General features: G+C 39.7%; 2 protein-coding genes across 3 annotated transcripts in view; one reads left to right on the forward strand and one right to left on the reverse strand.

Annotated features, from left to right (window-relative positions):
• The window catches only part of TIMP3 (TIMP metallopeptidase inhibitor 3), a 36,863-nt gene extending 31,974 nt beyond the window's left edge, over positions 1 to 4,889 (forward strand). Inside the window, exons 3-5 of the mRNA XM_063447548.1 lie at positions 325 to 436; positions 966 to 1,087; positions 1,294 to 4,889. Of these exons, the coding sequence (XP_063303618.1) occupies positions 325 to 436; positions 966 to 1,087; positions 1,294 to 1,491 (432 nt within the window). The 3' untranslated portion in view covers positions 1,492 to 4,889. The remainder of the gene's footprint in view (positions 1 to 324; positions 437 to 965; positions 1,088 to 1,293) is intronic.
• SYN3 (synapsin III) overlaps positions 1 to 14,700 on the reverse strand; it is a 457,322-nt gene that overhangs the window by 185,204 nt on the left and 257,418 nt on the right. For both annotated transcript variants that reach the window (XM_063447546.1, XM_063447547.1), the window contains exon 6: positions 7,320 to 7,409. In XM_063447546.1, coding sequence (XP_063303616.1) covers positions 7,320 to 7,409 — 90 coding nt within the window. The remainder of the gene's footprint in view (positions 1 to 7,319; positions 7,410 to 14,700) is intronic.

Below are 14,700 nucleotides of genomic sequence, written 5' to 3' on the forward strand. Positions count from 1 at the left end.
CTGTGATGTAGTGAGTTTACATTTCGAAATCTGTACCTAAACTATGTCCGTCTCTTCATTTTTAGAGAAATTACTCCCCAAAAACTATATTTGTAAAGCCCTGCTGCTAACTTTCCCTTTTTGGTCCAGTAAGATCATGTATGATATATATGTATGTATGTGATAATTGGCTTGGCATATGCTACAACCTATTTGAAAGATTCTAGGAGGACAGGGGGTAAACAAAAGCTCCTGGACAGTGCCTCCATTGCTGTTAATAATTAACGCACATTCCAAATGCCATTGGTTTTGCAATTTACACGCCTTCTCTGTGTTTCTTATTAGATGTATCGTGGTTTTAAAATGATGCCTCTGGTCCAGTACATCTACACAGAAGCCTCTGAAAGCTTGTGTGGGGTCAAACTGGAAGTCAACAAATACCAGTACCTGATAACAGGTAGGTAACCTCATGCTAAAATCTATATATTTAAACAGATACATTAAGGCAAACAAAAAAATAATATAAACAAAACACACAATAGGTATAGAGCTTGTGGTTTTTTGTTTTGTTTATATTGTCGATGATAAACCACAAGAGAAGGGAACCTTCCACCTCTGCACACAACTTTGTTCACTGACAGTTAAGCATTTTTGTATTTAAATTTATTTGATTATATATGTTTGATGCTAGTTGTGTGATCTGTTTAGACCTGGATGATAAATAATCATAAGTAATTATCTCTAACTGGTTTTGGCATCAGTATCCTATTATGGGAGCCAGGTTACATGACACTCATTAATTAATGAATCATTTGGCATGGGTTTCTTTTTTTTTTTTAGAAAATGTCATACTGTAGGAAATAGCCCATCATTTGTTACCCATTCCATGTCCATGTCCTAAAGAGCACAAATCATACAAAAGAAACTTCTCGTATTTCTTGACCTCTAACGAGTGATTTTATTCTGCTCCTTGTTCTCCTGCATAGGACGTGTATATGAAGGAAAGGTGTATACAGGTCTGTGCAACCTGATTGAAAAATGGGAAAAACTGACCCTCGCTCAGCGCAAAGGGCTTAATCACCGATACCATCTGGGCTGCAATTGCAAGGTGAGACCTGTTCCTTAGTCCTGCCTCATATTGATATAAGAAAATGGTGGGGCTACTTTGTATTATGGTCAAGTCTGAAGTTGACAAAACTTGACCGTAGAACTTCTGTAGATTTTCATTTCCCACAGCTGTTACTAACCAATTCTAGTTGACCCTGTTTCATCAGAATGAGAGTCACAACTGTGTTTCTCCATGTTCTTTTGCAGATAAAGTCATGTTACTACTTGCCCTGTTTTATCACATCCAAAAACGAGTGCCTCTGGACAGACATGCTGTCCAACTTTGGCTATCCTGGCTACCAGTCCCAGAACTACGCCTGCATCAAGCAAAAAGAGGGTTACTGTAGCTGGTACAGAGGATGGGCACCACCAGACAAAACCATAATCAACACTACGGACCCCTGAATCCTTTTGGGCCAGAAGCTGCAATGGACAGTACCAATGATATGAAAACACACAGCAATGACATTTGTGCCTATTTTCTTGCAAAATTTAGCACTTCGAACACTTAAATCTTTGCCATCATTATTAAGAGTATATTTTTTAATCACTCTGTTTATTTTGGTTTTCAATCACCCATTTTTAAGCCAGATCTGGGCAGAATTCTGTTGGAAGGTCCTTTTAGCTTTCCTAAGTGTATAACGTCAAGAATTCCAGAGTGTTGCTGATATAACCTGTTTGTGACTCTGGATAATGCATTTACTTTCTTTTATATGCAAAGTGTACAGACATCAACAAGGGCATTGTTGTAAAGATAGACTGGAAAGTGGAAGGCATGGACACTTGGAAATGTATGTAACTGTCACATAGTGCTGAGCATTGCTTTGCAGTCCTGAATCTCATACCACAAGGGGCGATGTATAACTAGCCAGTTGACATGTTGACTGCAACAGACAGGTGATTACAGTTGTAATAGTACATTTTAAACATAATATTGAATAGCTCACACAAAAAAGTATAGGAAGCTGTATCTAATCATGGGGGGAAAAAAAAAAAAACGGAATATTTTACTCCTCCACCTTCCAAAAAAGTGCATTTTTGCAGAGTAGGGTTTATGGGTTTAATTTTTTTTTTAAATTTTTTTTTTTTTGACAATGTGAATTGCTTCTGTGCTTTTGAGTAGATGTTAACACGATCTGATCTATTTCACAAGGAACTTACCGGGATAATATCAGTAATCCCTTAAAAACAATCAAGTGGATTGCTGGAGAAAATGTTTATTCTCATTGCACTGATAAATGGGAACCTTCCCATCACCCTGGCCAATTTGGGGGTGATTGCAACAGTATTTTATCATGTATTTAATTATAGGTTTTGGCCATTTATGCTGGCGCAAGTCAGAGGTAGAACGCAACCCAGATAAAATAAGCTACATTACTCTCCAGGATAAGGTATGGGTGAAGTGACTTCTGGCTGGAAGAGAACAGACAGCCTAACCTAGAAATCGATACCAATGTATAAGATTCCTGTCATTGGCACATACATTGAAATATCAAAGTTTTCTTCCTTCATATTTCACCCATCTTCCACTGCTGGGACTGCTTCATCATATATTAGTAAAACATAAAATATGTGCAGTACCTTTAACGTCCTCTTCACTTATGGTGAAGTCAGCAATTTCCATGAAATGCTTAATTTGACCTCATAAGGTTTTCCATAGACTTGCAGGGTTATTTACTAAAGTGGGAATGATTGGGTATTCAGAGTGAATTTCAAATTTAAGGCTAAAGTAGCAGAACTGGAAGCATAGCTTACTGTTTATAGTTCAGTTATCTTGGCCTTTATTTTAAAAATCTCTTTGAATTTCTGACAATTCTCATTTTAGGGAATAACCCTGTAAACTAAAGCACTTAACAGCCAAATAAATGTAATATTCAGCTTGGGATGTTTAAAAATTAGAGGGACTCCTAGCAAAAAAAGGGTGCCCAGGTTTCTTCTTCTAGATATGTTATATTATTTGTAATAATGTAAATCAAACAGATTTGGGACTTCCAAACCAAAACTATTTTTTTTTTTTTTTTAAGTTGACACAGTTGTGAGAAGTGATGATATTTTATTTTTATGTTCCTCGAATTAAATGCAGTTGCAGCTCCAAGCTATTAGGAGTGCTCAGATTATTTGATGTGCACCTCTTTTATAGGCTTCTTTCTGCCATATAAGTAACCTTTCTGCTCCTAGCTTGCACCAATTTGTAAATCTATCGCAAAATACATAAAGAGGTCTACTCTCTAATCAGTGAGTCATGGTGGATTTATAATAGACTTACAGAACCTAGACCAAGATAGGAGAGTTGGTAAATCTTTAACTTAACAGGGAAGATTTAAAAAAAAACAAAAAAACTCTACTGTCTTGGTCTGAATTTTGCAAATCAGTTTGTCACTGCCTCACAATAAGCCTCTGTATATTTTTATATTTTTGCTTGACTGGATAATTTATAGATGAATTTTATGTAGATTTCTAATATAAAGCCATTTTATTTTTGTTTTTAATCTGAGACAGGAGCGTCTGTTCTAAAAATGGGTGAGAAGAGTATGTTTTACTGAGGTTTTGTTACATTTTCTGGTTATATATTTTTTTCCTCTTATTTAACTTTATAGAGCAAAATGTTTTAATATATCTTCACTCCATTCCGTGTAGGGAGTAGCTGTTTTTATAACATGAAATCTATAATTTACTGGTTTTCTACATTATTTCACAAATAAGAGTATTTTATATGTATATGCTATATATTTGCATTGAATGTTCTTGTGTTTGGGTTTTAAAAGTACTTTCTAAGTCATGCTCTTCCATAAACAACATTATTAAAACTGTGGTGAGATCAAATAGTGACAAAAACTCCTAGCTTATTTAAAGGAATGTTGCAAGCATAGCTTCTTGTAGTGGTTGTGGTGGCAGGATTGCCTTGGCACGTTCCCACATGAAGGTGTCAAATCATTTTAGCACTTTCTGACAACTTACCTGTGTTCTGCTGGACATTTGTGTTTGCATCTGCCATATCTGTGCTTCTCTAGCAAGACAAGATGGTGGTGTCTATAGAGTAGAGAACATCTAATGCAGTACTGTGCTCATTGGATGAGAGCATCCGACGGGACTCGGGTAAACCGCACTAAAACTGTTTGACATCTTACTGTGGAACAGTGCTAGAGCACTGCTGGCATCATAACCACTACATCGGACAATGGCGGTTATGATCCTTGGATTGTTTAAAAAAGTTCTCAAATGTTTCATCAAGATTTCCAACAGACAACAAGGAGCCAGCACCATGCTGACTAGCCACAAGAGGCAACTGATCAGTCCCATGCTAGGCAAAGGTATATTCACATCCTAACCTTTACATTTTCATAAAATGTGTTATAAAACTGAAATTAATTATGAAGCTAACCTATGGAAATTTGTGGTTGAAATCTGAAAAAAAGGAATGCACAGTCTGCACTTTTTGGTATATTAATTATGGAAACAAATCTTTGGCCTGCTGGAGCCATTTTTCAAATATGCATAAGGATGTGTGATGTCACACTGTGGTATATTTGAGAACCTAAATTAGTTTTTGTCACTTTCTGATCTATTACATATCTCAAATTCAGTCTGTACTGGGATGAATAGCATAGTTGTGCTTGAGCTGAAAAGTGTATAACGGAAAAGACAGGCTCCATACATAAACTTTGGACAATCTTGGGGCCCCATTCAGCATGCTAAGAAGTTTGTTTCACTCTTTGAGCACATTTCAGATTACGCAATAAATGTAAAAAATGTGCTATGGATTATTGTAAAGATGTTTTTATGTTATTTAACTCAATTGTTTTTTTTTTTTAAAAAAGTATATTTAAAAAAATAAAAATCCTGTCTTGCAAAAGTCATATTATTGCCTGGGTGACCTATCTGGCATGGGAATTTTAATGGGTTTTTGGGCATTGTATATCAAAGTGACATTTGGCCATAATAAAACTCTGTCAGGGAAAACTCAAACTACATGGTGTCTAGTTTTTTGTGTTATCAAAAATAATTGTATACATTAAGAAACGTAATTTTTTTAGAAAACCACCAACCATGAAATTTAATTTTCTTGCACAATATATCGTGGTGATTGGCACTCATGATGATTGGTAAATACCTTATATGGGACTGGTATTTAACATTTATCCCTGAATTTTACAAGTTGTTTGGTTGTTCCTGTTATTCCATGACATATCCTCACAATTTTTATTGATTATCCTGTTTTAGGGTGTCGGGGAACACCTTTTCACACCCCACAACTGTGTTAACACTGTGAAAGCGCCATTCACTTATACTTCTGATCAATATCCTCACAATATCTGGAAGAGCAACAGTTTCCTATTCCTGGTGGTCTGTCTCTATGGGAAATGAACGGTCAAAGGCATATAGAGCAAGATATAGCCAGAATTAGGTAAACCCTCTTCTAAAATAAGCAATGTTTCTCTTATTGGGAGCAACTTGCCTTGGGGCAAGTACAAAAAAAAAGTTTTTTATTTTGCAAATGGAACTGACAGATTTATGTGTGAATTGTTCTAATCACTCAAAGCATTCAATTATGTTTTTTTACAGAAATGTACCTATTGAAGGGGCACATCAGTCTGGCATAAATCATGCAAGGTTGATTCCCATCCTCTTCGCCTGGCACCTAACACAGAAGACCATGCAGAGAGCACTTTTGAAGCACTTTTTGTATGGTTCTAGTGTTTGTTGCACAGTGCTTGTGCTGTGCTGCTTAGGACCAGTTGCAGGACATCAAGGACAGGCTGGACAGTATCCTAGAAAGCAGGACAGTTAGGAGGCCAGTAATGGAGGTCTCACAGAGCTCGAGGCAATCCTAAAAGATACATACTGTTTTTACTAACAACAACCACTTTGTTTTAGTACAGTCCACCAGGAAATATCTGCCCGAGCTACTACTGCCTACTCCCTCACTCCTGTAAACATCCCAAAGTACTTGCTTTTAATCAGCAGAAAAATTTCTTCAGCCCACAAACCCAGTAGGAAAGTGGCTCAGGGAACAACTGCCCCCTTTGCTCGCCCTCTTTCAGTTAGGAACATAGTTGGGAGTGAGAGTGGTCATACCACTGTTTGCCAGGAAGCAACTTTCCACCCAGGAGACTTTGGTTGTATTTAAAAAGTACATGAGAAACTCTTGCAGGATCAAGGGATCATTGGTTAGATCAAATAGTTTGCTTGAGTTATAGCACCTACCTGTGCTTGTTCAGTGTTACCTGTTATGATGTGACTTGGGCACATGACTTGATCTAACAATGTCTGTTTTTCAGGTATAATGTGACTAGATCACATTATTAGCACCAACCAATGATTGCACACGTATGTGTGTATATTATTAAGGCCTTTATTGGCTGAAATGTAGTATCTTCAGGTACAATTTAATGATTTCCTGTAATAGTGCTACGTGTAGCCTATTCTATTGATACTACAAATTCTGTTATCTTTCCCTGGAGCTCCAACTCATCTACTTCATGCCTGTGTGCAGCACATCATCTTCATTTTATTGTGACAATCCTTGTATAACACCCATAAATAATAAATCAGCGATCTGACGCTTTTAATATTATGCCCTTAATCTCACTACCATGAGTTTCCCATTCAATATCTTTCGGGCCCCGAAGCTAGACTGCCTCACCCCAAAACCACTTACATTAATTTGATATTGTGCTTTCTTAAATCAATCATTGTCACAGCTGGCAAAAGCCTTGCTTAACAGATAAGTTCTCCTGGCAAAGGACACAATTCAGATGCACAATTTAGCACTATGGCTTTCTGCTTTATTTTTTTTACATTTTAGTGTGATGGATTGATACACATGTTAACCTTTATCTGCACGGCACTATTTAATAACTTGGAATTCTAAAAACTGTTGTACATTAAGCTCCAGACATGCTTTTAGGTGCTTAAGACATTGCATACTGCAAGGTTACACACATGTTTATGAAGTGCCTTGGCTGTATTAAGATGTATAAACTTAAGGGCAGCTGCAAGGTTGGAATGAATCGTCCTGGTAAGGAACTTTGGGTATAATGGAAAATCAAGCAATCCTTTATTTGAGTAATTTTACATCAAAACAACACGTATGAATCCACTGTTCCTTTAAACAGCGCTTGTCAATACAATAGCAGGCTCCATTTACATATCTCCCTTGTGATCTATTCCCTCTGCCTGGAGACATATCCCTGTCTAGTTTTTAAGCCATATGGGAAACCAGTGACACTCACCATCTGCTTGTGGTTAGGGAAGAAGGACTGATCCACCAAAGGGAACTTGTCAGCACCCAGCCGCTGAAAAATCTTTATGAGCTGTGAAAACTGGAGAGAGGCAGAGAGACAATGACAGAGTTAGAATGCTCACCACAAGTGCACCATCATGCCAAAAATCCAAAACAGGAAGATTATTAAAACTCTATCAGGTCATTAGTTCACAAATGTTGCTAGCAGAGATGGGGGAAGACATTAATGCAATAGTTACAACATTTTTCATTCTCTATATATCAACTGATATCAACATGCTAGATAAATAGAAAGAACTAGCCCAAAAGATAGACAGACAGACTGTAAACGTGTTGAGCAGGGGGCACTGAATGTCCATCTAGTCTTGTTGAAATTACTTGTTTAGTCCCTCCATTGTACAGCCCTGTGGAAAATGTTGATGCTTTATAAAAAATTATAATGATTGACAGACATACATAGACTTAGCAATACATGGTTATTTTCAGCAGCTGATAAACCAGAGGAACACATTTTGTACTTGGTACTGGCTCCAGAAGCAGGGAAGACCACAGAGTAACTATTAGTATGTAGGGGCATACCAACATATAAATACTAGACCTCCAATTATATATTTTCCAACCTTATTCTACACATGGCACAGCATGCTCAAGTAATGCCCAAGATAAATATGTACAAAAATAGAACCAAATGTACACCACTAATATAAAAACACACCGTTATTAAATCTAAATAAAATAATTATCACATTACAGTCTCTGTTATATATAGTGAATAGTAGCTGTAATATATTTTCAAGGTTTGAGACCACAGCACAGCCCAAATTCTGTTGCACAATGCTGCTGAAATTTCAATTCTACACTAAATTTGTACATCATCTCCAATTGTACATATAAGTGGCTTGCTATATTAAAATCTAAAGCAACAGCACACTGCAGGAATTATGTTGCTAAGAGTCGCTCCCCTCCGCCCCCTCCCCAAATTGTAAATAATCAAATGGTTTTAGGTTGCTTTCACTCCAACTTCAATGCTGAATTTCCCATTAGGCATCTAAGGCACCTGCCTACATTTACCTGTACTGTAGGGGGAATCTATTTACAACACTTATAATTTGACTTTTTGGATCTTTGATGGGCTGGTGAGGGGAGATCTGTCTTGGCCAATGTCCTCTGTACTCCAGTCAGCCTCCTATGATTGATAACAGAGCAGCAGGAACAGTTTTAGAGGGTGTAAAACTCAATGCTCTCATAGTTCCTGTAGTATCTGTGTGTGAGGTTAGACAGGAAGAGGAATTGATCATTTCCCATCTGCCCACTAACAGCCTCTCATACAAATAGGGTTGCCACCTGGCTGATATTTTACCGGCATACTTAGGCTGCCTGGCCACTGTCTGAATTGCAATAATACCGGCAATACAAATGTAATTTTTCTCAGTATAAACTGAGATTAGACTGCAGCCAGTAGAAGTTGCCATGTGTGGAGAGAGGCAGAGTAGGAAGTTACATCATCTCCCTTACTGAATCCGCGGGGGAGCAGCTCTGGGAGTCCAGCCAGCAGCTCAAGTAAGTGAGGGGAGTCAATTGGAAGGATAGGCTGCTAAGCGACATTGTGAGGTATAGGAACAAACACTAGGGGATATGGGGAGACCTGGGGACACAGAGACACTGTGAGACATGGGGACACTGGGAGACACGAGAACACTGGGAGACTGAGACATGGGGACACAGATACACTGTGAGACATGGGGACACTGGGAGATATGGGGATGCTAGGAGACACTGAGAGACACCGGGAGACAAAAAGAGAGACATGGAGATACAGAATGAGACACTGGGAGACATGTGGACACTGAGACATGGGGACATTGTAAGACACTGTGAGACATGGGGACACAGAGACACTGGGACAAGTGGGAACACTGGGAGACATGGGGACACAGAGACACTGGGAGAAGTGGGGACACTGGAGGACATGGGGACACAGAGACACTGGGAGAAGTGGGAACACTGGGAGACATGGGGACACTTGGAGACACTGGGTGGCACTGTGAAATATGGGAAAATGTGAGCAGGGCCAGCCAAGACATTGTGCTGCCTGGGTCCAAGGATTAAATGCTGCACGTTTGGTTGAGGTGGGATGATCAGTGCCACTTCAGCGCCCTTTGCCCTGTGCACAGACCTGAAGGCCGCCATAGTATGCTGTCATGTATTCCAACAGCCTTCAATTCTGTGCACAAGGCAAAGAGCAACTGGGGAAAAAGAGAGACAAACTTCAGAGGAGCTCAGTCACAACACTAACCATTGAGACATTTAAGGAGCTGCTAGAAAGTGTGTACTCAGTACGGATCAGTGTTGTGATGCTGTGTAGTACACATGGATCAGTGTTGTGATGCTGTGTAGTACACATGCAGCATTGGGTAGGGGGTGGGGGGGGGGGGGGAGGGGAGGCTGTGCCACCTTGAAGATGTTTATTTTCCTTTCTTTTTTTCTTTTTTTAAAGATATTGTAGCCTAAAATTTGGCAATTGCATTTCAATGTGCAACCATTTATAGTTTAGTGATTTTAAGGGGAACATATACTTCTCTGGATGTTATACAGATAAATAAAACATTCAAATTCACTTATCATGTGTATTAACCTTTTTTTCTTTATATACTACATTTTCTTTGAAATGTATACTAACGATTTAGCAAATAACATTGAAAGCCTGTTCTTTAGTACACTTTTCTAAAGAGATGTGATTTTCTACATTTAATTTTAATATCCACACCTCACATGCCCCATCTCTATCCCTAGATCTCTGTCTAGGATATAAAATACCAGACAGGAATGGCCTTATATTAATATTATGAGAATGCCGCAACAATATATGTTACAACTCCAATGAGATTTGTCAATGCCCGGATCACGTCCAATAAAGGGTGCTGTAAACTTTTGAGACAAACAGTTACCTCTTTAGTACTCACACGTCTATTTTAAAATAGTTATTTAACCAATAACTGAGTACTCACACTCATTATTCTTGGCAAGAGAAACATTATGGTTTTCAGTAGCTTGACGCAGCTAGAGCGTGACAAGAGAAACAAAATATATTTTTGTTTTGACTGAGCATGGATGTGTCATATAATCAACAGTCTGTATCTCTGAGCATTTCCCGTCCTTCGCTCATCCTGACTGTGATTCCCACCCTTGTAGCTCATTTAAAGCTCCAGCTCCCACTTTGCTTCCAAGAGATTAAATATTGTGTACTACTTTGAATAAATATGGAGATCAGTTTAAAAAAAAATGCTGTTAATTCCAGGACCAAGCTCAAGTCATGAGTCACTAACAGTGGTTCCTTTGGCAAGTGGCAATGTTCTACTCAGTTACATTTGTGTACAAAATGTAAACATAGCAGACACATTGTCAAAGACTATTCTAACACGTATACAACAGTGTCTACAACATTAATGCATTTAATAATATATGCCACAATAATTCCAAATACGCACCAAAGTTTATCTCACTGTATGTAGATCACAAGCCTGCATGCTGTAATTAGCTCCTTTGTATAAAGATCACTAGCCAGTGTACAGCTTTTTTCGAGTAATTCCGGCTAGCTGCCCGCTAGTGACATCATCCTGTGCACTGTGATTTGCTTACCTCTAGTGACATCACCCTGTGCATTGCAACCTGCTCCCTTCTAGTTATAATATAAGTATGCCAACTGACAATTGGCATTACATAGTTGTCTAAGTTGAAAAAAGATCTATAACTGTTCACAAGTCCTTTTCATTTAATTCACAAAATCAAACATAGTGGTTCACCCCAGCGAATGCACACAAATAATACTTAGGTCAGTATTCAGGCCAGACAGAATATTCTAGAAAAAAATAAAACTAGTTTTGCACTGAAATGAAAATTCTGGTCCGAAACGGAAAATTCATGATGCCCTTGGCCAAAAACGGAAACCGAAACCAAAAATGATTTTTTTCCCCAAATGATTTTAGAATAGTTTTTTCTATCATTTTATTAATATTAGACATTTTTAATGAATCTAATATGAATAACAAATTACAATATACAGATATAAAAAAAGGTTTCGACCAATATCATCTTTATCAGCTTGATAAAGACCATATTGGTCAAAACGTTGCTTTGGCTGTGGGTTCAATAAATTGGCTTGTTTTAATTCTGCAGTGCCTGGAGCTTTCTACATTTATTTTACTGAAAAATGTTATCCAGATTGGATGAGCCATGTCCTGGTATGGACAGAACTCACCGCAGACTATATAAATCCGGGCATACGCAGCAAGTGCAGGAATTTCAAATGTAGGAGATGTTTTTGTATTACACCTTCCATGCTGCTAAGCAAATTTGAAGGCAGGTAATGGAATAGGCCCTTTTTTGGCCAAAAATTTCGGCAGCCAATATTTTGGTGCATCCCCAATGAAAACAATATATAGTGCTTTCTGTATATTTATAAAAACATACAAGCCACCAACAGAATAAATCTACACAGTATGGAGCCAAATCAGGTTGTATTCTATTGGTGTCTTATATTGTTTTATATATACAGAAAGCACTATGTAATGTTTTTATATTTTGTAAAATATTCTGTCTGGCCTGTATGCTGACATTTTTATTTGTGTGCATTCTCCTGGGGTGAACCACTTGGTTTGATTTTGGAAATTTTGTATGGTGATAGGGGATACACCTGTGATGTGATACACCCTTTATTAATTTTTTTTAGAAGTGCCTACACACCTTATTTATACTCCCTTTTCATTTAATGTTATCCTTAACTCTATCCCATCTGATGTATAAGTGGTTTGTGGGCAGTGGCGTACACACAACCCATGGGGCCCCGGTGCGAAAACTGATCCGGACCCCCCCTCCCCCCGCGTGAGCGCTTACTCTGCGCAGGCTGGGGCCGCAACACATGGCGGCAGGCACCTGGTCGCATTTACTGACAGACACACACTCAGTGACAGATGCACACAAACATACTCAGTAACAGACACACACACTCTAACACACACACTAACACACACACACTCTAACACTAACACACACACTCACTAACACACACTCACTAACACTAACACACACTCACTAACACACACACTCACTAACACTAACACACTAACACACACTCACTAACACACACTCACTAACACACACACTCACTAACACTAACACACTCACTAACACACACACTCACTAACACACACACTCACTAACACACTCTCTCTAACACTAACACACACACTCACTAACACTAACACACACTCACTAACACACTCACTAACACTAACACACTCACTCACTAACACACTCACTCACTAACACACACACTCACTAACACACACACTCACTAACACACACTCACTAACACTAACACACACACTCACTAACACACACACTCCACACACTCACTAACACACACTCACTAACACACACACTCACTAACACACACACTCACTAACACTAACACACACACACTCACTAACACTAACACACTCTCTAACACACACACTCACTAACACACACTCACTAACACACACACTCACTAACACACACTCACTAACACACTCACTAACACAATCACTAACACTAACACACTCACTAACACACACACTCACTAACACACTCTCTCTAACACTAACACACACACTCACTAACACACTCACTAACACTAACACACACACTCATTAACACTAACACACTCACTCACTAACACACACACTCACTAACACTAACACACTCACTAACACTAACACACTCACTAACACACACTCACTAACACACACTCACTAACACTAACACACTCTCTCTAACACTAACACACACACACTCACTAACACTAACACACTCTCTAACACACACACTCACTAACACACACACTCACTAACACACACTCACTAACACTAACACACTCACTAACACTAACACACTCACTAACACACTCTCTCTAACACTAACACACACTCACTAACACACACACTCACTAACACACACACTCACTAACACACACACTCACTAACACTAACACACTCACTAACACACTCTCTCTAACACTAACACACACTCACTAACACTAACACACACTAACACACTCACTAACACACACACTCACTAACACACACACTCACTAACACACACACTCACTAACACACACTCACTAACACTAACACACACACTCACTAACACACACACTCCACACACTCACTAACACACACTCACTAACACACACTCACTAACACACACACTCACTAACACACACACTCACTAACACTAACACACACACACTCACTAACACTAACACACTCTCTAACACACACACTCACTAACACACACTCACTAACACACACACTCACTAACACACACTCACTAACACACACACACTCACTAACACTAACACTAACACAATCACTAACACTAACACACTCACTAACACACACACTCACTAACACACACACTCACTAACACACACACACTCACTAACACTAACACACTCACTAACACACTCTCTCTAACACTAACACACACACTCACTAACACTAACACACTCACTAACACACACACTCACTAATACTAACACACTCAAAGTTTTTTGTTTTTTAATCCCCCCCAGCCTCCTTACCTGTGGGAGAGCTGGGGGGATTCCCTGGGGTCCAGTGGTGTTGCTGGCCAGGCTGTCACCCGGCTGGCTGGCGGGCGCGCGAGGGAGCTCTGTCCCCTGGGTGCTCCCTCTTCAGCTCCCTCGCGCGCCGCGTACTGATGCCGGAGCCAGAAGATGACGTCATCTTCCGGCTCCGGTTTCAGTGCGGTGCGCGAGGGAGCTGAAGAGGGAGCACCCAGGGGACAGAGCTCCCTCGCGCGCCCGCCAGCCAGCCGGGTGACAGCAGGGCCAGCATCGGGGGGCCCGGAGGTGGCTGGCTCCTGGGCCCCCCAGCAGAAGAGGCTGGCCCAGTGACCTACATACCTGGGTCGCAGGGCGGCCGGGCCCCCTGGTGGGCCGGGCCCGGTCGCAGCCGCGACCCCTGCGACCCTGGTATGTACGCCACTGTTTGTGGGTATCTTATTCCATAATGCACGACTTTACATTTATCTGTATTAAATCTAATATTCCACTTGCCTGCCCAGCCCCCCCCCCCCCCCCCCCCCAATTTATCCAAACCCCTCTGCAGAGAAGTTTTATATCATGTTCAGGCTGTATTTTCTTACCTAGTTTTGTGTCTTCTGCAAACACAGAGAACCGGACCAAGGTTCTCTGTGTTTGTCCGAATTTGAAAATTTTCCGTTTACAACTACTCTCTGCACTCTATCATTAGGCCAGTGTTCTATGCAAGAACACAATATTTCATGTAAAGCAAGTGTACAAAATGTAA

The sequence above is a fragment of the Pelobates fuscus genome, chromosome 3 (genome assembly GCF_036172605.1).
Source record: "Pelobates fuscus isolate aPelFus1 chromosome 3, aPelFus1.pri, whole genome shotgun sequence".
NCBI lineage: Eukaryota > Metazoa > Chordata > Amphibia > Anura > Pelobatidae > Pelobates > Pelobates fuscus.